The 27,445-nt window shown below is 27.6% G+C and overlaps 1 protein-coding gene across 7 annotated transcripts; it reads left to right on the top strand.

Moving 5' to 3' along the window:
* The first annotated feature begins 527 nt into the window (after nt 1-527).
* Nucleotides 528-26,224, top strand: LOC132918492 (nicotinamidase). Of its 7 annotated transcripts, none has more exons than XM_060979743.1 (11): nt 528-834; nt 3,671-3,714; nt 15,146-15,493; nt 22,260-22,389; nt 22,457-22,513; nt 22,853-22,957; nt 23,044-23,178; nt 23,234-23,362; nt 23,645-23,813; nt 24,788-24,930; nt 26,080-26,224. In XM_060979743.1, the coding sequence occupies exons 3-11, from the start codon at nt 15,459-15,461 to the stop codon at nt 26,176-26,178; spliced, it is 1,002 nt and encodes a 333-aa protein (XP_060835726.1). In that variant the 5' UTR covers nt 528-834; nt 3,671-3,714; nt 15,146-15,458; the 3' UTR covers nt 26,179-26,224. The 7 variants fall into 7 exon arrangements, with proteins under 7 accessions (XP_060835726.1, XP_060835723.1, XP_060835721.1 ...); XM_060979740.1 differs by lacking the exon at nt 3,671-3,714 and adding an exon at nt 14,844-15,074; XM_060979738.1 differs by lacking the exon at nt 3,671-3,714 and adding an exon at nt 14,893-15,074.
* Nucleotides 26,225-27,445: the final 1,221 nt, after the last annotated feature.

The following is a 27,445-nucleotide window of genomic DNA, read 5'->3' on the forward strand; positions in this document are numbered from 1 at the left end:
GCAGGCATATTAGTTGTTTATGTTTATTACTACTATAACAATTATGACCTAAGTTTGTCTTTTTTATTTACGGCAGTCAACACTAACATGAAAAAAGATAAAATTTCATTGACAAGCAGACAGCGTGACATAGCACATATGCACAGCATCAAGTTGAGAGTTGAGAACTTACCAGTGTTTAGTCATGAAACTAAATAATAAATAGATATACTAGTCTATTATTATACAGTATTAGAGTAATACTATTAGAAAACCTACTATTTTGTAGTAATTGAAATATTTTAGTATACATGTTAATTGTTTAATGTTTATTTTATCTTTCTCGTAGCAAAATTGAAAATTCCAGCATTCTATCAAAATTGATATTTAAGTATTTGGATTTTGGTTATCATTTAAAATCTTGTTACCGTGGTTGAGTTACCTCGTTATCTGATTAGCATCCAACTATCACATTTAATCTAATCTGTGCTATCGCCATATGAACATTTTTATCTAAGTAAAGCATACTAGTACAAGGTCTATGGAGTAAAGTAAATTTCCATCATCATGATTTATATATTTTTACTTAAATAGTATTATTTGTTTTTTGTAAATTGTATAATATTTATTTCAGTTTTTAACGACTAAAAATTTTTATATCGAAAGAAACAAAAAATAAAAACACATGTAAAATATAGTGAAATAAATAAGATAAAATATTATAATTTGAGAATTTAAATAACAGATAATATGCGACCATCGTTTCCCGCGGATAGGTACCATGTCGATTTAATTTCCGGACGTGCTTCGATGCACCTATCGCATCATAGTTCGTTGTTGTAACTCATACTTTCCGTGAGTATATCTTATTAGTTGTATTAAAAAACCGTATTACTTAGTTGATAGGATTAGGATTGAGCTGTATTTTAATTTTTAGTAAAGATTCAGTACTCCAGTACTCATTACACACTACTTAATTACGATCATGCTAATGGAAATCGTCGCCTACACGATATTGGCATAAAATATTTTCTCCTATTAATTCACGGTCTCACAGATATTGTTTACGTTCAATGTCGTCTCGTTTCGTATATTTAAATATATATTTTTCCAAATCAACTTATTACTTCATAGTGCTTACTCAGTAGATAGTAGATATATTTCCTTGGTAAAAATCTTGCACTGATTCCAGTAGACACTTGTTGTCATTCCCATCCCATTATACAACCCCTCGGAGTCGTCCTGGCCAGGGTCGGAGGGCCGGGATTCCTGCCTGGGCTCTTTCCGTATTATAGTTCCTGGGCCCTTGTACTGTGTTACCCCAAAATACAGTATACAATTATTGGGCCCCAGAAAATAATTCGTGCCTGGGCCCTCAGTTACCCAGGTCGACCCTGCAACCCTTAGATGTTAAGCTTAATATATATTAATTACCTTTGTTGCGGTGTCTACTGACTTATAAATCGTAAATACTTATACAGTTATACCTAGGTAGTAGTTTTATATTTTTTTATACCTATTCAATCTGTAACCAAAAGTATACACTTTTTTTGTGTTCACTATACTCCTCGTATTTTTGTTCGATGTTCACGATTCGTTGTTCGTTGAAATTCGTGGTCTATCATTCCAGAGGACGGTAAAATTAAAAAACCAAAAACCACGAATTGAGTTTAATTTTAATGAGCAAATTCGTGTGAATTCGTGTTTGTTTGCTATTCTTTAAGAATTCGTGAATATGTTTGTAAAACTTATTTTGCAAGACTTACGCCAAATAAGCTAAACAAAATGCATTTCAGTTAATTTCCCATTAAAAAAAATTATTGATAACGCTGTCGCCAGTAGATTTTTTTTAAATGAAAATTTACTTTATTTTTAGCTTCTTACACTAACTGCCCTTTGAAATAACCACACCAATAATTAGCCTGTTTTTCGCTGTTAGTATACAGGTTACAGAACCCTCGCTTGTAGATATTATATAATATATAATATATATAGAGGTACTGCAAGTACGGCTGTAATACCGTATATTAAATTATATATGAAATATAAGTGAAAAAAGTTGGTCTCGTCACCAATTAATTGACTAAACGTGAATCAAAATAGAAAATTTTAAAATCTTATCCACCGGTTGTTTCACGCAAAAACGGTAATTAGATGAAACGTTCTATTGAACAATATTTTAAAATTTATGATCGTAGAAATGAAATTGATCCCCGTAGTGTCTCACATATTAATACAACATTAATAGTCTATATTGATGATTTGTCAAAAATACAAAATAGATTATTTTTGAAACATCATTCCTAATTTATTTAAAAACAAATTAATGTTGGGGGATGATGTTTATTATTCATATGATATGAATATCGCAAATATACTCGAATAGTGTGTAATCACAGAATAGATTAAATGTAATCTATTTCGCGGTGTAAGAGTTGTACTCTTGTTCGTAAATATCAAGAAATCGCGGATCATGAATACCTGCAATACGTTAGATAACTTCGCGGACTTTGAAATTATCATTATTATCATTTATTATTTATTTATATTAATAATACAACTATAGATTGAGAGTATTTGGCCATTTTGGACTTTGATTGCGTAATATTAATTTATTTAAGTAATGTGATTTAGAAAGCGGATAAGCGTATTATTATTTATTAATTTATTATGAACGATATACTGAACTGATTGTGAAGTGCAAAATATTCAATATTGTAAATTAATTATAATAACGAATAACTAAATATAAAATTTGTACTCGTATAAATGTATAATATACTATATACCTAATATAGGGTACTCGTCTAATATGCTACCTACCGACGGTAGGCTACTGTAGTCAAGGCCGTATCTAGGGGAGGGTTTTGGGGGTTCAACCCCCCCCCCCCCCGAATTTTTTTTTATGTTATATTATGTGGTAGTTGGTAAAATAACTATTTCAATCTCTGTTTTAATCAAAACACAATTTTTTTAGCTTGAACCCCCCCCCCCCCCCGTAATTATTTTTCAGTTACGGCCTTGACCGTAGTTATTTTATTTTATTTCATTTTATTGTGGAAGTATATTTGATTCATTACGATAAATGTAGATGAAAATGTATCAAGTGATTCTGACGATATTGATGATGATTATTCAACTCAAAAAAATTACGGTACTCGCATTCGAAGTCCGTGTATTTTTGGTATGTGTTGTAAAAATATTAATATGGGGTTGTAGAACGAAGATTTTTTAAAGTGGAAAAAATAGATAAGGCAACTTTATTACCAATAATACAAAATGAAATAGAACTAGGATCAATTATTTATTCAGATCTATGACGAGCATATATAGTACCTTAATTCTTAAAAGATATAGGTTATCATCACAAAACCGTCAATCATTCCTAGTTTTTTATTGATCCTAGAACGGGTACACAAACACAAACGATCTAGTGTAGTATATGGAAACATGTCAAAACTAAATACGGAATTAAAACCCGAGGGGCGAGGAGCAACAGATTTGTACTTACAATTTAAAGAAGAATGGTGGGGCGGTCCATTCATGCGCTTCACGACTTATTAGAAGTTTTCTGGGATGATGTAAAAATAATATAAAATATATTGTAATAATATATAATGGCGTGTAGAAATATTATAACGTACTTTACAACAATAAATTAATAAATTATTATTATTTTTTTTTTTGGTAGGTATCATTTTACGGTAGGTAGCATACTACACCAATGAAGTAGCGGTAAGTAATATATTAGACAAGTACCCCTAATAGAATAAATTTTATATTATAAACCTTAATTTGTTTAGAAAAAAAATTCGCGTGTCCTCGAAATTTCGGATAAAACGTAAAATAATTAAACCATAAAGTATCCTAAAATAAATTATAACATCAATGGTAATACGTATAATGGTATAAGTGTATAACAATTAATAATAATGTTAAACGCGTGGATCATTTTAAAGAAATTCTATGTTTTCATAATAGTTATCGCAGTCTCGTAGGTCTTAGCCGGTAGATAGGTTATAATATTAATATGGGCCAACTGGGCTAATTGTATTAATAGTATTAATGTATACATTTGCTAAGAACATATTGTTTTAAATGATATAAAATAAATTACTTATGTTATACATTTGTATTGTAATAAAAAACATTGGTGTTCCCTATCGCCCTCCACCCTTATTTCCTTTCGATATGATAGGTGCAAAATGACTCTCATGAGTGGCCCATCAGTCTAATGAAAATGTCTGTTCCGCGGTTCCGCCTAACATTAATTACTATATTATAGGTTTATATTCTTCAGTAGATCAGGATATATCAACAAACCAAATGATCATTGGACCATCGTATAGACCGTACACGGGAGTACTGAGCAGACGGCTCGCGATTTCATGAAGTCTGATAAATGGTAAATATAGTCGTTTTTATATTGGCATAAAAAATGCGTTTTTTGGTTCAGAATGTTCAGATTCATATGGTTCAACAAAATCAATCTTATGTTATTGCCTTTAATATAAAAGCAAATTAACCTAGCTATTATCAAATATTATACTTTTTTTCAAATATTTACTATACAATCTAAAAGTATGTATTTTTTTACAGTATAATAAATTATATATTAAGCGATTTATAAATATAGGGGTGGTAAAGCCGGTAATGGTAATGATTGAAAGAATCCATCCTGCAGGTAATGGAAAATGGAACTTCGTGAATTATTATACTTAAAAATAATAATATTATCTAGAGTACTTCATATATGCTTTTATTGATATTTTAATTTAAAGTGAGTTATAAGTTATAACTATATGCAAAATATTACAATTTTAAAATACTCATAATTTATTGTAACACGTATATTAGACATATTGAATTTTCAGTACTTGATTAGTAATTTAGTGAAGTTATTTACGCATTGGCTATTTAATTCCCAATAAAATAATTATGCATTTGAAATAGTATACATATATACTAATATACCATAAGTTTACAAGCATACTGTACGTTTGTACCGTGGATAGTTTTTTTTTATTATTAAAGCTACCAATATAAAATTATTACAGCTTAAACCGTAGATAGTTAGAATAGGTATAAAATGAATAATAATATTCAGTGCTGGCCCGAGTTATTATGGCGCCCCGTCAAATTTTTAAAAGGCACCCTTACAAATATAGCTTATATAACATTTTTATTGTTTTGCACAATTTATTATTGTAGATGAATGTATTATTATTACACACTGTTATTATTTAAAAAAAAATTGTAATTATATAAAATAGTCATAAGTTTTTTCAAATTTTTTGAGCACCTTTAAATGCGCTTCCGGTGCCCTGGGTGACTACCCGGTTCGCCGTGTTTGGGCCGCCACTGATAATATTGTAAATTACTTTGACAATAATACCTATTAAATACTATATTAAATATATATCATTAACCATTAACCTGTAAGTATCTATGCTTTTCAATTGTTTTTCTGCTCATTTATACGATTATAATATTTATCGTTTATCGCCTTCAAATTAGAAGTATACCTAACTTAAGTACAATAGTAAGTACAATATGAGTAAATTAAATTTCGTCCGAAGCTTTCTGAAACTAACTTTTATAAATCGAGTTAGTATAAATAGGTAATACTCGTATAATCGTCCTTAAATTTAGTGGGCAATAGTTGCAACTATAGCTAGGTCTATAGATAATAACACGTTTTTCTTCATTGTAGATTAGAGTATTTATTTTTTGAAATGTGACCAGGAACGTGGAACATTATATCTACGTGCCTATCGTTTAATGACATAAATAGTTTAATACATGATACTATATAATAATTTATGGGCAGAGTTGCATAGGTATATTATACAAGTAACAATCACTGGTAGTAACAATAGTAACAATACATTTTAGAAGAACTTGTTAAATTATAAAAATTATTTATAATTATTGTAATATGCATATTATTGGTTTTTTTTTAATTTGTATACTTGAGAAAACATATTTAATCATATTTATTGAAATAAGCAATTTCCAAGTATAGTAAAAAAATTGTTTTTTATTATTATTAAATCCTAACACCTTCCACCATCATATAGAAATTTTATTACGATATTTTATTGTTTAACCTCTATATAAAGTATTATGCTAGCCATTTATACTACTTATTCATTTAAATTCTTTACAAGCTAATAAATTATACAATAATATAATTATATAATAGAAAACGCATAAATATATATTATATTCTTTATTTTCAAAGAACCAATTTTATGTTAGAACTTTTCTAAGTACACGAAATATAATCAATAACAGTTGCAGTAAATAAATTTATGTTTGGCACGATAAATTCTCATTGAAAAGTTGACAGTATAGACCACTAGCGTGATAGGTTAACGCGAATTTTTTTTATTGACATAATATTATTTTCTTTATTTTAAATTTTACAGAAAACTTTATCGATTTACCAACCTTTCTTGACGTTCTTATTGAAGTATATATAACAATCAATAAAGAATTGCGATTTTAACGTATAGGTAATTGTATATTTGTATGTAAGATCAAATTTAATGAAACGTAATAATATATAATGAATTATATTACTAATATATAGTTTTAGTTTAACTGGATTATCACTATAAAAAATATCTATAATATCCTTTTTCGAACAACAACGGCATGTATATTTTTCAACTAAAATAATTTTAAAAATATAAAATTATTTGTATACCATAATATCGTATTATCGTTATATATCTATCCATTTACGTTGTTGCGTTTATAAATAATATTAACTTTTCGTGTCTATTATTTGCACTTATACCGTGATATAACTGATATGAATCACCAAACAAAAGTCCGACGAAAAAAAGTTCAACATAATAGAAGTCCACAAATAACCGAATTTAATACGAATATAACATTATTGTTTACACGTGATTTTATTAAGTTAGATAAGTTTTGGTAGTCCAACCTTATTATATTATTTTATTTTTTTAGATTACATAATTGTCGTAAAATAGTATAAGCCATAAGGTATTGTTAATTGTGGGGTAGTCGCAGTAACAGAATTGAGGCATTAGCCGAGGAGTACTATATGAAGTCATAAATTAAAAATTTAATTCAAATTAATTAAAGTTTTAAATAATATGTTTGTATATAAATCGTAAGATACATTCCCCCTCTCTTAAACCCCTAATTATGACTTTATAGTTGCTATACAACCCCCAATTAAGTTCCCCCCTACTATAGCCACAGGAACAAATTTATAATTTTTATTTTGTTATCATAACGATACCGTATATTTTATAGTGAATTCGATTACCCTGTAATCCTATGACCTAACTCTAGATCATACTATAATATGTTTAATATTAATATATTCAGAGTGAATAACCATACAACTAACTCCTATTTTTCCTCGAAAAAAAATTTATTCAAAATTTAATTTTTGGAATTTTTAATTATACTTTTAAACTAACGAGTATTATAGTTTCTCGGTAATTAAAATGTTAAAAAAATCTAAAAATAAAAAATTTTAAAAATAGTTTTACAAAAATATAAAATAGATAACTATAAGACACTTATTATCCCTGGTACATAAAATTACATAATTTAAAAATTACTCATTAAGTTGTAATTCCACAGGACACTCCTTAATAATACAAAAAAATCTCAAAGTTTGAAAATTTAATTGATATAACTTACTATTAATTATTAACTATTATATATATTTAAAACTTTCAAACATCATATTTTGACTTTTGAGTAACTGCATTATTGAAGTTTGTTGAATCAACCCGTATAAAAATATACAACAGATCATGGTTGATAAAAAAGAAATACATGTAAATCAATATTATATTTTAAAGATTTTCTTATATGATTCTATGTTTGCTTATGTATAAAGGTACTTATTTAAATAAAGTGAATTAATATTAAAAATTATTAATTAATATGTGCATAATGTTGATTTAAAAAATAATAGTACCTGTTTCCTGTATATTAAGTAATTATGAAAATAAATAGATACTGAGTTTTTATCAAATTTTTATTTTCGACTTTTTTCACTTCTTGGTTGAATACCAATTGAATATATATAAATATATACATTATAAAAATTTAAAAAAAAAATGATATCCGAAATGGCTATACTCCTATACTATATTATAATACATACCTATAACTATTTAAAACTTTAATAAATATAACATACAACGTAGTTATTGTTAAATCCTTTGTAAACAATTATTTATTTTTTCATCTTGACGCTGTGTATATGTTGCATTGCCTGAATTGCTATAATATTATAGCCTCTGAATTGCGTTTTGGATTTGGAATGAGATTTATATCAGACCATTTGACAATGATTATTTACCAGGTAAATGTTATATACATAAATTACATATGTATATGAACGTAAAGTTAATCCATGTATAAAATTAATATCGATACCTGCAATATCGCTCAATCGCTGTTTAAATATCTATCGTTATTTTGTATTAATATTTCATTTGCATATTTGTTTTGCATAGTCATAAAAATAGTAGAGTACGAAACAAATATGTTTTTTTTTTTTACAGTGCTATAGTTTTGAAATTTAATTTTGCATATAAATGCATATTTTGAGTCCTTTTTGTTTTTAGGGAATATTTTACACTTTTATATGCCATTTAATGACATATTTTTTTCTACACAAACTTTTTATTTCAAAGAATACATGTTTGGATAAAACTTATTTATTCTTAATTTTTGTCATATAGTATGGTTTTTGACTGTCTGCGGGCATCATGTGATTTTGCTAGAAGCGCTTGATGATCGCCGATAAGGCTATAATATTGATTTTTTTGTAATCAATTTTAATAATACTTTTAAATTGAATCGCAAAAAAAAATATTTTAAGTGCATATCATGGGGTTTTAAGTGCTTAAGTGCTTGCATATTTAGTGCTTTTTTTAGAGCTACAAGTCCTCTGCCCTATTATTAGCTATTACTTATTAGGTATAATTCAATGATTGTACAAATTATAATTGATTGCGTACTTAATTATAAAAAAAATAAATTTAGTTTAAGTAATTTAGCTCTTATGGATTATCTGTAGTAGCAAAATAACAGTAGTGTGGTATAGTCGTATAGCTATTTTTATTATCTAGATAATACAATTTATTATTAGGTATAATACGTAAAAGTAAATACAATTCAGCGTCTAAGATTTTAATAATTGAATTACCTATTGATTTAAAGTTGTATAACTGTATACGACTGTTAGTTTTGTATTCTAAAAAAGTAACAAGAAGGGATTTAACTGTGTATAAAAATAACAGTTGATTTAATAATGGTGTTATTGCCAAAATCTTAAGTATATAATTAACCCTTATAAAATTATATTGATAAACAATAGATTACAATTATGAATTAATATTTAATAATATAGTAATTAGTAATTGTTACTAATTAGTAATATACCTTATTGTAAAAATGATTTTATTGTCTCTTGGAAAGTTACTATTTAGTATTTTCGACTAGTCGCTTTCTCACAAGTCACAATATTGGTTTAGTTAGGTTTATTATTTGTTATTTTACCTACTATTTTATTAATCCATAATTCGTTGTCATTAGATTAAAATGAAAAGGATTTTATGTCTTGTTAGTTGTTTCATACTTCCGCGGAAGTAATGCGAAAGCAGTTCCCACGGCGCCGTCGGTTCAAACACGAAAAAAATAAAGTTGTTTCATACATGATACTTTGATTTATAGTAAAACTTTGTATGATATTATTCTATTATTTTCAATACTATACATAATAAAATATTGTATTATCAAAAATTATATTATGTAGGTATCACAAAGTGTAGGTAAATGCATTTTTCTTACAGTTAAAAGCAGTTTTAGCGGAGATCGGGGGGGAGAAAAGGTTAAGTTAAAGAATAAAAACTAGAGAGTTGCTCTATTTTAGATTACTGTATTGGAATATCCTCATTCAATTAGGTACATCTTAACATAATAACATTCTTAACATAGTGTCATGTTTAGAGAACGTATTTAAATTCTCTAAAAAATACTACTTAATGCACTCAACAGTAATAATTTTTTTTAAATGCACTAAAAAAGTTTGTTTAACTATATACATTTTTATTCTTAGGTACCTATTAATTCGTATCGTTTTCATCATCTTCTAAGTTCTCCTATTCTCTTTTTACTCTAAAAATTATTTCCAAAAAATGAATATACAATTTAAATAGATACATTCGTTATACTTTTACCTTGTATTTCATAATAGCACTATATAATTAGGTGCTGCTTAATTTTTATAGAATTTTATCAATTCCTATTTAAAATTTACTTAAAAACATAAAAAATGTCAAAAAATGCAAAATAAAAGTTACATATTTAAATTCCTTGGTATAGTTAATTTTACTTTGTGCTTGGAAAATAATTTTTTCGGATATTCAGAAAAAAAATTGCATTTAAATCTGATCCCTAATAGTCATGACCTACTGATAGTTAAATTCCCACTGCTCCATGTAGGATATTCAATCAATGGATGACTAGGGTGATTAGGGCGAAGGATCCATGTACTCAATTTTTGAGTACAAAATGTAGCTTATTTACTATACTATATTTTACTTTATTCTATATTACCAATTAATTATAAGTAATATATTCTTTATTAACTAATTACCTTATAAACATTATTTGTGCTTATCGTGAATATATGTTTACAGATTGAACAATTTTAATCTTAAAATAAATAGGATATGGGAAAGTAAGTAACCGCTCTGCTGTACGTACTGTAGAAGTCAAAAGTATCTCGTCATTGAATAGGTCAATTCAGTGGCGTATTTAGGATTTTTTCAAGAGGGGGATATACGTTGGCAAACATACAATTTCCTCCACGAGGGGCTTTGATCATATTATCTAGGGGGGGGGGGTACACTTACCATTACCACCGTTTCTCAAAAATGTTGAGAATTTATATACTTATTATCAATAAGTATCTATACTTACATAAATATATAAAACTATATTCTTTTGGTTTGAAAATGTATTATTCATAATTAATTTTTTATAAAACAGAGAAAACCATAACAATACAATATGTAGTAACTAGTATTACTATAGGCCGCTAGGCAGATGCCTAGAATACCTAGATTGCCTTGTGGAAGTTCGGCACTGGTACTAGCACAAGACGTGTTCGTCTATAATGAGTTGGGTCAAAAATAAACTAATGCCATAATAAATTATAAAAATAAGTAATAATTCGTATTTTAGTTTTTAAGTTTAATTAATATTTGCATTCCATTTAATTATTGGAATTTATTGTTTAGAATGCCTATTTATATATGCATGCCCTCGCCCTGCAATGTTTTGAAATAGCAACCAAACACTTATTATTAAAATCATGATAATAGCCGGATTATTATTGACAATAATGACGATTGACAGGATTTTACGATTTACGATACGAATTATTTTCAATCATATTATATTATACATATTTAGCAGTAAGTCGTGTATGGACTACGTGCATCAACCATAATATTTCCAAATTCTTAATATTATATTAATATTTAACATTATAATAAAGTTTATTTAAATTTTATTTTGTGATTCTGTAATATACGTACAACATTATTAAACCTATCAGTTAAAAAAAAGACTAAGGAGGTATCTATCCCCCCATATCCCCCTCCCTGTAAATATGCCACTGGATCACTGTAATTAATGTATTAAATTATAGTTCAATTATAAATCATATACGAAAAACAACTTTTAACGCAGACGCGCGATCTGTCATCTTATATATTACTATCTAAGTATATGTTTAAAGTAAGTTGCATTAATTATTGCGCAAAAATATTGCATTTGAAAATGTCATAGGTAATGTCATTGTATGTATAAAATATAAATATATGGTATATACGTTAAAAGTTTCAAGAATAATATTAAAATAATATTTTTAAACTACATTAAAACAACTAGAGTTAAGTGATTTATCATTAAGTCACATAGTGATCTACTCAGTGACGGAGTGCACTTGAAACCTGATATCGATTTCCCCAGTTTTTATAATATTTATTGGTATAATTGTTGTTTTTACTATAACTAAAACAATTACAGTTGCGTCAATAATTTGATAGTATAAAATATCAAAGTTTTTCCATCTACAATAAACTGAGTAATGAGTTCGTGATATTTTACAAACTTCGAACACGCAATTCTGTAGAATACCAACACTTTTTATACCTTATATTATGAACATCGCGTCAAAAAGTATAAAAATCCTTGAAGGTGAAGGGAAACTTTTTGAACTTTGACATTTTATTATTCGAAATCCAGCAATTGTAAACTGCGCCTGCGTTCTTATCAATACAAGTGTAAAAAGGTAATATAAAAATTGCGCCTGGGTAAAATTTTAAAAACAAATAGCTATATTTTTACAAAATCAAACAAAATTATAAATTTACAAAAACTCTAGTTTATACTTAATTCTTTACAGTCATATAAAACAAATAATAAAAGATTAAAATTAAAAATTAAAAAAAAAATATAATTTTAAAAAGTACGATATAAGGAAAAATAATAACTTACTGTTGATACATATTCATCAATTATTATTTCGCCACTATTATATTTATTAGAATTTAACTTGTTAACTTTTTTAGGGTTTAAAGGGTTTATTTATACTATTTAATTTAATATATGTTACTATTTGAATTTTTTGAACTTTTCTATAAACTTAAAAATATTTGGATGAGTTGTATAAAAGTAAGAATTAAAATGATTAGCGTGTGCGTGTCGCATGCATTAGTAGTTAAAATTGACTCTGCTGATGTTTGAGCTCATGTTTCAGGTGGACACTGAGCTTCTTCACTTATATAATATACAATATCTTCTAAATAATCCGCAAAACGTGTTACTCTATAGTCTATTGACGTCAAGCTTTAATTTTATTCAATAATTTACAAAATATTCACAGGTACACTTTCTGGGCTTAAAAATGGTATATACCGTAGCATTGAAGGATACAGTTTACAGTGTTTACACTATACATTTTTGATATAGATAAAAATTCGGATGCAATTTACAAAAAAAAGGTAGTTTGGGCGCAGTTTATGTTTGAATTCGAAATCTGTTCCTTAATTATGTATAGGTAATACCTATTAATTAAGTATACATAATAGGTAAACTCATTTTATTTAGTATCTATAGTATCTTATCATAATAGCAAGTAGATACTTCAATGACTTCTATGTTTCTGAATCTTGATCTTCTGCGCTATAATATTTTATAATATGTTCTCATTTATTTATTCAATTTAAAGTTACAATAGAATATATATGAATTATTTATTATTAAGTTTTAAATGTTGTTTAGTTATTTAATTTTCGAATTTCCCATCAAGAGGTACTCATAGATTTCACAAAAGACAAAATGTTGTGCCCTATAAAACATCTCCAATATCGCAACCATTTAGTATAGTTAAATTCATATTTATCTAGTCGTCACTAATATTTAAAATAATTTTTAATTTTTTTGTTATATTTTATACCAGTTCTAATTGTTATGAGTCATTATTCTAAATAAAAATGACAATACGTAATTCAAGATGCAGACCTTAGACATGAAATCTGAATTGCATTTGATCTCACATTAATAATTTGTGTATCGGTCATTGTTAATGGTCAAATACTCATAATATGTAAGCGAAACATTTTCCTTATAATCTTATTAATTAGTTGTGATAATGAGGAGTAATAACACAGATATATATATATATTAAACTGTTTAATATACATACATGTGAGTAATAATAACAGATAAATATACGTTGTCAAAAATAATGACTAACTAAAATTCAACAGTAGTTTGTGAATAAATAAAATATGTCGAAACCAAAAAATATAATTTAAAAATAAAATTTAAAATAGTGACTTGGAATCTTAGTACCATTACTTCGACGTATAGTTATATATAGTTATATTGTCCAACATATAAAACGGTTTTATATATTGCACAAACCAAATAGATAATATGTTAAAACATTTTTTTTTCCATAATGACTGCATGGTAAATGGTAATTATTATTATTTCTTAGAGCAATTATTAAGTATATCAATCTAACATATTATATGAATGTATACTCACTACTCGCTATAATTTTACTTTTCAAACGATTGTATAATTAAGTCTACTTTATAGAAATTAATTATGAATGATGATAATAAAGTCTATATAAACGTTTATAAACGTACAAAATTCAATTTTACGACAAAATACATTTATATTTAATAATTTATAGATTATCCGATTATACATCGATTTAAGTTAAATTGCATAAATAATTTTAATAACGATGACGTGAAATGTGTATAAAAATTATCATATATATTATTTATTTCCCCTTGATTTTACATTTCAGTATGAACAATAATGTAATCTGCAGATGTTATACTATATGTTTATAGTATTATAGTACTACAGTCATTGATAAATATTTAATCAATAATAGTTTAATTATTTAAAAATTATTTTAGATATGTAATCTAACCCGCGGGCCATGGTAAAATTTTGAAAAAAAAAAAACTTTGGATTACATAAACGCGCGTTCTAGCGCGATAATGATGGTGTAATACAGTGTGCAGTGTGTACATTCGATTTGCGTGGAAAACATAACATTATAATGAATGTAGGTAGCATAAATAAAAAGAAAAAAAATCGGTCACGTGAGAAAAAAAGAAATGAAAAGGCGCCCCATTAATGAAAATTGACGGAAGTGATGTGGTGACGGGGTGGGGGTAGAACGCGCGCGTACGCGATAATATATATTTAAATTTTGGCGGTACCTGTATAATGTTTATATTACATAAATGTGCATATAGATTGGTAAAATTTGTTTTACTTTTCGTCTTTTCACACGAACACTGCCAGTACTCCGACGTCGTCGTTCTTACTCTTCCCCTCTCCATCCCCACAGCTGTCGAATCGTCGACGCGCTACGCCGCTACCGCCAAGTTTTAAAACGAAACGTCCGCGTTACCATGTGACACATTTGCACGCGCGCGTCTAGCCGTCGTCGTCGTCGTCAGTACCAGTTACAGGTTTGCGTGCACGTACGAAATATTGTTATAAACGTTTTATCGATTAGGTTCATAACTTTTTTTTTCCTTTCTGTGTTTTTCAGATATCTACGGAATCGCACACACACACACACACACGCATACGCGACGTACGTATACTTACAAGCGATATTTACAGAGTGCGTGGCGCACCGTTTCGGGTGCTCTCGTCAACATCGAGTCCTTTCGACCGCTGCCGTCCTGTACACACCGCAACGCAATCGCGGTAAATATAGACATTAGACGCGGTCACGCGGACCACGCGACAACGACGAGCGGAAAATTTGCATTTTGCAGTACCCGCGGCAAACGCACATTACTCGCCAACTAGAACCCGCTGCTGACCGATCGACGTACACGCCAAGTGCACGGCCCATTATGGACGCTTGCTTTAGCGCCTTCGATAAGGACGGGTAAAACATGTCATATTTAACAGTGCTGTATATATTTGTCAAGTACATAACTAAGAATAATATTAATTTAATTAATCTTATTTAACACATAGGATTTTTTTTCCCAAGAAAATTAACCCTTATTAATCTCCCACTCTATAGATCCCAAACGCTTCATTTATTCACGTGCTTAGGTGCCGCTAATGGGAGCGCAAGGTAGGTGGTGCACCTCGGCTTTTCAAAAACAAGAATAGAATTTTAAAAACATTCAGTGGTATTAAAAATATTTTATTTTATATTAAAATAAATACCTATTTTTTTTAGACGCGTACGTTTTTCCAAATTCCTCAATTGTATTTTCAATAAATTTTGTATCCTCTACTCGTCAAAAAATATTCCTATGTATTTGACTTAAATCATTTAAGCATTATTTAGAAATTATAGCGTATACTATGCACGATGTATCCACTTAACAAAATTACTGGCGGCGCTTATGTTCACGGGGTATAATAATTGGAAAAATAAAATAATACAAATAATATTTGCTTTATGACATATTTCTAGTACAGAAATTAGGAGGGAAAAGTCGAAAATTAGTGTGTACCTTCCTACCGGGTATCGAAACCTTATACGAAAAATGTGCGAATTCTATAGAATTTTAAAAAAAAGTAGTCTCTCGATTTTTTTTCACGTGGCGTGGATATTCGTTTTGTGTGTAATTATGATATTTATTATGACAATAAACAATTGTTATAATTTTTTATTCTTTAGTCTTTACCTCAATTAGTCTATGGATAGTTATTATTATAGACACTAATGGTTAAGTATCTTTAACCGTGATCTTTAAAACTCACTACTGACCCGTCTGACCCTACTATGTATAGATGACGATGGTTTCGTTGATGATGTCAGCCTGATGATTTATTTGGGTAACCATGATGAGTCAAATTATTCAATCATATATTATCTATCTGAGTTGATCGTCCATGTGCTGGCGAAATAATTTCAATGGACGTAATTCATTCAATACTTGATTTATTATTTATAATATATAATAGCTATAGTATATTTTGTCATTCTAAATAATTAATTCACTAAATACCTATTTGTATTTAGTTAAATATTTTTACTCTAACATAGAAACAAATTAATTAATTTAATAATTATATTATCTCAACGTAATCTGATAAATTATTTTTATAAAAGAACAATAATACGGGTTAGTAGCTTAATTGCATGTACAACAAACGTGTTTATTATTGTTGATTGTATTTTTATTATTATTCACTAAAATATTTCGCATCTAAAATCTGTCAAACAAAGATTGGACATGACTAATTTTTTAACGGTGGTAATGCAAATTGAACTGGTACTTACTACCTACCAAACTACCGATCGGCGATCGTCTGAGGTGCGAACAATTTATTATCAAAATCTGGTGTTTTTAAATATACAAGTATCATAATAATATTGGAATCGACTACGAGAGTTACTCAACAATAAATTAATATTTTTAATCTGTTATTTATTATATTGTTTTAAACGGACATAGAGGTCACTTGAATGATGTCGTGAAACTTGTAAACGTTACCTACTTTTATTATATACTTATTACCGGTTATTTGGGTAACTGCGAATTTTTGTTTCTTACGATACGGCTATTGGCAAGGTTTTTACCTTATAGGAATTTGCGTCTTTTTCTTCGTTGTCTCGTCACCATCATTTTATAATAGCTCATCCATAGACTTATAATATAATATAATATATTATAAGTCTATGAGCTCATCCGCTCCCATAAATACCCATTACACGGTGGCGTTGATTACGTCTCGCCTTTTTTTTTAAACATAATATAATTCACGTATTGTATTGCCCGCGCCCTTTACCTATATTCGTACATTAACATTATTTGACCCATTCTAATATTCAAGGATTTACGGTCACACATTATTATATTCTGACTGAAAAGAGCACACCTAAAAAACTGCACATTATGTTCCTTACGTACAATTTATAATATACCAACTGTATTAGTTATTGTATTATGTATATTACCTATAGGTATACTTATAGTATATGTGTAGCGGTGCGCCGGCGCGTGTATCTATCTTATAGGTATACTATTATTACTATAGTTATACACGACACGCGTCGTACGTACGACTATCATATTGTGTTAATGTGTTGAGTTTTTATTCAGATAGGCTTATTAGCTATTTTTATTAATTTCACACAGTGTTTACATTTATTTTAGATGATAGACATTACCAATATGTAGTTGATCTATAGGACTATATAGCTTGATTTATCGATTCGAATATGCATATATATATATATAAGTAATAAACTTGTAACCAAATATTAAGTAATAGCGGTCAGTAATAGTGAAAATGATGATATCGTTTTTAAATATTATATTATTTTTTTTATATATATTTATATATTTTATAATATTATATTTACCTATATATAGGTTTCCTGAGTGATTTAACTTACTAGTTTACTACTTACATACGAATGCTCTTTATTCTATAAAATCTATTAGGAATTTTAGGTAATTACTTTCAGTGTAAATAATTGATAATATATTAGTTACCTATATTTATTTATATATTAAACTATCCAATCGTAGTATTGGTATTTAAATAATAAACTTTATTTGTTAAATAAAGCATTTATCATAGGTATAATTTTACCTTTTCTTGAGCTATAATATTCGTTAAAGTAAACACGTAAGTCATTGTATATATATATATTATATATATATTATATTCGTTCTCGCGACCTTCTTACTTAACGATTCGTCTACTCAGATAAAATCTTCTATTACACCAACTCATCATACTTATTTATTATTTTATACATTTTTGTACCATCACTGATATTTATATAAATAATTATTATTATTACCTTCTTATTGTATCAACACCATTAATATTACTTACCTATATTATGTTAAAATAGTTAAAACTTAAGAGGACGCCATACCCGCATTTGTTGTCTCTGTCTTACTAACGTGCATCATAACAAATTTTAGTTCAGTAGAATACATTTTGTGATGTTAGCTTTAATATTAGAGTAAATTTACCTATTATCAAATTTAAAGTTAAGAATATTATCTAGACAATGACATATTATTTTATTGATATTATCATTTTAAAGTGAGTTATGGACATTTTAAAGTTGTAATATTTTCCATAGCTGTAACTCACTTTAAAATAAGAATATCATTAAAAGCATATGTCATTGCCTAGATAATATTCTTACCTTTAAATTTGATAATAGGTAAATTTACTCTAATATTAAAGCTGACATCACAAAATGTATTCTGCTGAACGAAAATTTGTTATGATGTACGTTAGTAAGACAGAGACAACACATGCGGGTATGGCGTCCTCTTAATATTCTGTATATAATATGTATATTATATATATATATATTTTTTTAAATTAATTATTTTAAAAATAATGAAGAAGATAGCCATTTTATAGAGTTATTTTTTTTTGAAAATATTGACGTTTCAACATTTTATTTCATTAATATCCTGTTTTTTTAATATTTTTTCTAGTTTCGAAAAAAATTGCTAATTATAATACGATAGTGGTATCATTGTATCAAACATGTGGTCCGCGTACTCGTACGGTCGGCTTCTCGAAACTAAAAAAAATATTAAAAATCAGGAGATTTATGAAATAAAATGTTGAAACATCAATATTTTCAGAAAAATTAACTTTGCAAAATGGCTATTTTTAATTTTTTTGAAAATAATTAAATATAAAAATGTATTTTTTAACTTTTTTGCCAAACCATTAAAATAAATTAAAACATGAAATATTTGTAGTTCTTGTCCCTGTAATTATATTAAAACCAGAATTATGGTATCTCCATTATTTTAGGATATATCGCAATGGGCAAATCCTCACAGGACACCCTGTAAATGGCAAAGTATTTAAAGCGTTCACAGTATTTTGATACACTAAAAACTATTGAACCTTGAGGTGTATCGATTTTACATTGTACCTACCTATAATTTCGTGGCAACCGCTAGAATATAAATACTATTTATATAGTAGGTGAGGATAATCAATGCTTTATAAGTTTTAAATAAAGGTAGTAAATAAATATAACACTATCAGTTCAACGATGTTTTTGAAAATAATGAATTATTATAATATTATGACTATATAAAAATATATAACAAATAATGTTTTTGATTAAAAAGTAATTTATTTAAAAGTATCTAAATTTGGTACTAAATTATTCGCAAATTTTGTAGGCATAATTAAATGTTATCAAGCTTATAAAAAAGTTATACAACGGTTTTGAAATGTTAGTACTTACTATGTAGTTATTTGAATATAATTTATTTATACACTGAAGTGAGTACTTATATCCAAAGCTATGTTTTTAAATTTAAATTTAAAAATAATCTAATCAACATTTTTTTTGTATACCCAAAAAATAATCTAAATTTTATTAGAACCACTTTTGCTTCCTAATTTTTTTATCGTTGTTTTGCTATTTTAAAATTTTTCTTTAAATTCGTTGGAAAAGTTAAAAAATTACACTTTTTTGAACTTAAATTAAATCACTATGTGTTTTGTAATTTAAGTCTAACTAACTTAAGTTTTGATCACGCTTACTATAATTAACTTTATCTTTCTAACAGTTTATAGGTATGTTTTATATATAAGTTAATATATTCGATATCCAATCCATACAAATATTAATTAAATATGAATATTTTAATTATAAATTTATAAACGCTAACGCATAAAATTGACTTGTATACATGTTTTAAATTTTTATCAAAGTTTATGGCTATATCGTTAATAGATAAAAATTTTATATTATAGCTTATATATAATAAGTTCGTTATTCGTCCTTCGAGATGCACAGCATTTTCTGAGTTTTAAACGAATACTTTAATTTATAGTGCGTGGTATTTTGATATTTGTTTTACGAATAATAATACAAAATGATTATCTCGTTTTAAATTGATTGGGATTTTGACTTTTTAAGTATTGCAGAACGTTGAAGTTCATGTAATGAATTAGGTCAATTTAGACAATTTAGTTATATACATATATGTATACCTACCTACATATCGACGCGTGACGTTGAAACCCCAAATGAATAATTATTTACCTAGTAAACTTATTATACTTGTATGATGTTATAAATACTTTATACTTACATTGTGGTCTATATCAATATATCATCATAGGCGTGCGCACAAGACATCATGCGTTGTATACTGGAACAGTGAGCATCACCTAAAATATTATACTTAGGGCTCTATTATTATACATCACTAGAGTCTCAGGCACTTGTTTACTTAAATTTGAGTTTTTACCCTAAAACACCCAAAAAGCATTCGAGGAAAGTTCAGAAATTAAAACTTATCATACTATTGCTATATGTATCAATGTATCATACATGAATGTCGTCTGTGTATAAATATGAACTTTGAATTTTGCATCTATACATTTCAAATTACAAAGACGTATAAGACAGATCATTAATTAAAAATACAATTTTACCATATTACTATGAAATGTAAAATACAAATAGAATTTAAAACTGAACATTAATAATTATTATTATTTAGTTTAATCGATGGATGCAAAACTAATTTATAATTGAGTTAGTCTTAAACACACTTATATATAGGCATATAGCAAATTATTTGGTCCTAAGGTTAAAGTTCTATTTATTGGCATAGCATGTATAGTTGCGTGGACTGTAGACACCTCTAATCTACACAAATATAGTACATACATTATATTCGAAATTAAATAAATATTGTCTCCGTCTTAGTCGTCATACTATCGCATGACCAATTTTACGTTCAGAAGAATTCATTTTACTATTTTTAATATAAGAATGAATTGACCCATTATAAAATTATAAGGTTCCTAATAATGCTATTATCTTAAATACTATGTAGTCTTTTTTTTCAGAATTGCCCGTTTGCGTGCATTTACTTTTTTTTTTATTTTTTTGACGTTTAATAGAGCTTTTGGAGAAACACAACTCGATTTTGTATATATATTTTTAATACTGATGTTAAAATGACCCATACACGAAATTTATTTGCGTACATAAAATATAAATTATAACAAAACTACAAAATTGTACAAAAACTGACAAATAGTTTTGAAAAAAATAACATTAGAAATGTTCTCACTTGTATTATAGGACGTAGGTATTTAATTAGCTATCTACAAAAACCCATTCAATTAATCTTATATCTGATTGTATTTGAACTTGTAAGTTATAATATTGTTTTAATGAGACTAAATGCACGTCACAGAATGCGGTGGGTAAAATTGATTATTTTAATAAAGATAAAACTTTTAACGCCAATTAATAATTATTATTATCTTTGAATTATTTTTAATAATAATAATAATCTATATTTTATTAGCAGTATTGATATTTACAAAAATGGAATTACATACCTATATATTGTTATTATATTGCTCCGTCTGTCACTAAGGATAAAATCCTTGTTTTGACAGACAAATGTCTCTATAAATATATATATTACGAAGAAGAATATATTAATTAAACTGATAATAATAATAGAAATTAATTAATTATAAAATAAAATATACAGCGTATACTATACGCATTTTAAAATTCAATTGTAATTTTACGACATATGCAAGTGCGGCTTATTAATATTAGAGGATGGTCATGGATAGAAATTAAAAATGGATTGATTGATCTGGGGTATTTTTTGTGTACTTATAACCCTTTTCAATCTATGTTTTGTTTTTAGCGATGGTTATTTAAACATTGAAGAGTTCGATGGCATCTGCAAAGGACTCTTTCGTAATGACCGCGGAATTGTGTATAGTCTCGATGTCCACACCCTCAAACATATATTTAATATATTCGATACGAAAAAGGTATGCGAGGCGAGGATTTAAGAGGTTAAATAAATAATTATTAGACAATATTTCTGTTTTATTCCAGGACGGATTGATCGATCGGCAAGAATTCACAATGTGTTGGAACAAGTGGATCAAGACTGTAAGTATGACGATGCATTAAGATTGCGGAATGACCGAATTTAATAAATATTAAAACATAGTACATACTACAATTGGGGCAGAGATATTTAAATACGTCCTTAAAAGATTCCAAAACATATATTATTCGATTATTGAGATATGTAATGTACTGCTTTCACTATGCTTATAGGCTATAATGTATTTATACGCAATACGCTATACATGACAAATTGTTGGTACTAACATTGATTATAAATACTAATATCAATCATACCGCTTAGCTAAACATTTTCTATATCAATAATCTCACACAATATATGGCTCAAGTACAGATGGGGTGTCTTAATTTATATTGCAGATTATAAGACCCGTCAACATATTCCTTATCATCGACGTCCAAAACGATTTCATATCCGGTTCGTTGAACATCAGCAACTGTTCTGCACAACAGAATGGATTGGAAGTATGAATATAAGCTAAATTAAGAAATAACTTGTTCGTTGCCAATTGTTTTATTAAATGATTTGATACGATATTTATTTTATTCAGGTTATCGAGCCTATAAACCATCTATTGGACACTGTGAATTTCGATTCTGTATTTTATTCATTTGACTGGCACCCGATCGATCACATATCGTTCATCGAAAACTTATCTTTACGTCCATTAGATTCTTCGTCACAGGTAAAAAAAAAATACCGAATTCCGGTTAAATTATTATACTCGTGTTTATTTATAGATCAAAGCCGACAACGCAAAATTATACGACACCGTGATATTCGAAGGATCTCCGAAGATAAAACAACGTTTGTGGCCAAAGCACTGTGTCCAAGACTCGTGGGGTGCTCAACTCTATAAAGACCTGAAGGTACCTATATACGTCTGTTTTATTTAGGTACAGTGAAACTTCCATACAATGAATTAACATTTTAACGAAATTTTCTTTTATTGAAATGTGTATTTTTCCAACCATAACCAAATTTATGTAATTCAGACGTCTTTATTCTAACACATTTTTCCATAGAACTAATTTTATGTTGTCAACCATAAAACTTCGTTGTATGAAAGTTCACTCCTTTATATAATATATGTATATATATAATTACGAGAAACTTTCAATATAAGCAAAACACGTTTTGTGTTCATATAGGTAGTGGACAACGCAGTAAAAATATACAAAGGAACGATATCAGACGTGGATTCGTATTCGGTGTTTTGGGATAACAAAAAATTGACTCAGACCACATTAGGCACACAGTTAGCTCAGTTGAATGCAACCGACATTTATGTGTGCGGGTTGGCGTACGACGTTTGCGTCGGTAATAAATTGCATTATTGTTTATGTACTTTATGATAAGTTCATCTGCACCGTCGTCAATGGCGAAACGAACGTATAAACGATATTCATAAATGGCTAAACAATATACCTACATCATGCATTGCTGTATAGGCATAGTCATTAATATAATTAATATATATAGGTACTTTACTTATCTATGGCATAAGTGTGTTGTGTTTACGTGTCTGGCCTCTGTGGCAATAGCCATTAAAATTTATGAATTTAAATTAACTCAAAAATTATTTTTATGTATTGGCAAAACACTTATTTTTTACAAGGAATTTCACAAAAAATCACTCTTCGCCAAATCTGCAAAATATTTCTAAACATCCCTATGATTCATAGCATGCAGGAATCATTAATTTAATATTTTGAACAAAAGTTTTGAAAAACTTGACATATTCATATGAATATTATTTTGTATAGTAGTTCAATTTCGATTTATTTTAATTTTAGGGCTGCCCAATTTTTATATTTAACATCACCATTATATGCACAAATATACTTGTGTTTTCCATATTCACAAACTTATGCGATTCAATGAAAAAATCATCTCAAATGTTAATAACTTTGGCATGCCTGTTTATGATTGTATGCTACATAGCTACATAAATTTGTATAGCATCACATCCAAATGTTGACAGAAAAATTAAAATTTTCCACTCGACGACTAAAAACCAGTTGAGCTGACACTGCCACTCCTAAATGACGCCTCTAGCTCTGTACGTTTTACAATTACCAGTACCTAAACGGTTAAATGTATTTTTAGCGATTACCGATATGTTATAGGCTAGCTTTACGTTCGTTTACCATCACTGATCATCATTGTAACGTAAATGTATAATCATTATAATCGTTGTCACCGTATCATTACCTCTGCCTGACGATTTTTTTTTTTTGTTGTGTAATTGTATGTTGTTAACGTTTCCGGTTTCCGTACTTTTTTTATTTCAGGCGCGACTGTAGCGGATGCGTTGTCTATCGGATACCGAACGATATTGATCGATGACTGTTGCCGCGGCGTCGATTTGAACGACATTGAAAAAACCAAAAACAATGTTGTCAAAAATCACGGTGTCATTGTTCAATCACACGAGGTGAATTTTAAATTTATAAAAATCAAACAAGTAAATAATAATTTAGGGAGATTGAATTAGACTGATGATCTACCAATTGTCCATGTTATGTATAACAAGCAGAATTATGGCGATATCAAAATCTTTATATAATATATTTTGGTTTGAAAAGATCGATATCTATGCTATAAGTAGACGTCACAGCGAGTTTTCGGTACCAATTCATTATAATATGTATAACCTATGGGCCGTGATGACGGGTTCGTCAAAAGGGGGGAGGGATATTCGGCATCCAAACATTATCGATTATTATTTAATTTTCTTTGATTATAATAATTTTATAGTTTAAATGGGTAAAATTTAATATACAACACCTAAATTACCTTCCTTTTAAGTTTTAGACTAATTTACGAATTTTGCAGACAACTAAATGTAAAAATGTGACCATTGTAAACGTTATATTAATACATTTAAGAAGTGTAAGATTTTATGATAATTTGAGAATTATAAATTCAACCCGGCAATAACAAGCTATAGAAACATTAGGTTAAATGACCCTAGAACGCCGATTTTTAGCTAATCAACATTTATTGCGTTAATAGCATTGATATTAACATAATATGATAGATGCGGAATTCCTATCTTTACTGAACATACATTCTTAGATCGTTTAGGTCAACGAAGGTATTCTCACTCGCACAGAATCTTTCGACCGTCGACTTATATTCGTTAAAAAATAAGTTTTATGTACTTAATGACGGGAAAGAGTGCAATTCGACAATAACTTTTTTAAACATGAGTGAAATTCGACCTTGCTCACCACAGCTACTGGAAGGTTGCAAAATAAAGCAAACGGCTATAAGTTATCAAGAACGTGTAATCGTAATTCGTAAAGGATGATGGTGATGCCGGCATGTCACCGATCCGACCACCCTAATTATTAGTCGACGAGAGTACGAATCTCGATAACTCAATTTTTTAGAACAGAGGAAACATTTGTTTTTGAGTTATATACATTTAACAACATTGAGAGATTTCAGTGTAGATATTTTCAAGGGTCAACAACGATTTCGAGTTATTGACTCGACTGCATAATAATATAATAATATACCTACACGGCTGCATAATAACCGACTGTGAGTAATAATCGTGTTTTTTTAACCCTTCTAGATAAAAACAATGGTCGAAGGACGCGACAGGAGGCCTGAGCTGGGCTATAAATTGGCACTTGAAATCGAAAAGTCTATGGAAAAAGATAATTACAAATAGGAACTATTTTATGTGTAATTATAAAATTAAAATTTTAGTAAAACAATATAGTTGTAATTGAAAACTATATAAGGAATCGCGTCGGTTGTTCAGTCATCATCACAGTATTCGATTTGTACTCATTATTTTTAGATTTCAATAGGTCTCTGGTGTAAATTGGAAACAAAGTGTTGTGTTTAGTCAATAAACCACAAATTTCCACTACAAGTAGACTTAATATATATAAATAATATAGAAAAAATAATTTGTACATGTGCACTGAGTATATTTAATAATTGTATAAAAATTAAATTTGTATTAGAATAATTACAATAATTGCATAATATTTAAGTATTAAACAAACATTCCAGCCTTATATTTTATACAAATACCACATTGTTAACTATTATTTTTATTGATATTTTTTTTTTTATTATTTTACATTTAATTTATTTATTAAATGTTAATTTTGTTGAAGTTTTGTCTTAAAGCGATTGATATGCTTCATTAAATTAGCAACGTTGTGTTTTAAATTGTTGAATTGCAACACTGACATTCTGATACTTTTACTAGTGTTGTTTTCAGTTGTCAAATCAATTATTATGTATTTTTCTATTTTTGGTCCTTCACTGAAATAATTATAAAATTATTACACATAGCATTAAAAAATGTGTTAACACCATCACAATTAACTATTTAAAATGCAGTAAATACAGCTTTAATTGTGTAAAATGATTATCAATTTGTTTAGTATCACATTTTTTTTATTAAAAAAATAATTAATGTAAAGAATCACTAAGTAAACTGTACAAAGAAATGTATAATAAATACAAATATTGATTTTAAATTGAGGTTCATAATATATATTATCTATCTTTGTAAATTATTTTTAATAAGTGATAAATGTTAGATACTTCTATATACAAAAATAATTAATAAATGTAAAAAATATAAAACATAAGCTAACTAATAAAATTAAATAAACTTTGCAAATAATGTTTTATTTTTTATTTTTATAATTTGATTTATGAAAAAGAAAACTATTTATTTATATTGTAAATACCAGAAATGTGGTGTGTGACACTAAACAGCTTATAATAAACCCTGTAAGTATAATATAAACTTTTACTTACAAAGATTATTTATTTATAAAATGTTTAATATATTATTTTATTTTATAATTTAAATATATTTGATTAATTTATGAGATAATTAGAAAAAAAAACATTGATTCATTTTGATTCAGAACTGGAAACCTTGCATAATTTAAGTTACATTTAAAATTAAA

This window comes from Rhopalosiphum padi, chromosome 1, assembly GCF_020882245.1.
Source record: "Rhopalosiphum padi isolate XX-2018 chromosome 1, ASM2088224v1, whole genome shotgun sequence".
Taxonomy (NCBI): Eukaryota; Metazoa; Arthropoda; class Insecta; order Hemiptera; family Aphididae; genus Rhopalosiphum; species Rhopalosiphum padi.

Bases quoted from the DNA above. Each gene is read 5' to 3' on its own strand.
- LOC132918492 (XM_060979743.1), top strand. From the start codon at position 15,459: ATGGACGCTTGCTTTAGCGCCTTCGATAAGGACGG. The intron at 22,514-22,852 runs GTAAGTATGACG...TTTATATTGCAG, and splicing joins GGAACAAGTGGATCAAGACT to ATTATAAGACCCGTCAACAT. The intron at 23,179-23,233 runs GTAAAAAAAAAA...GTTTATTTATAG, and splicing joins CATTAGATTCTTCGTCACAG to ATCAAAGCCGACAACGCAAA.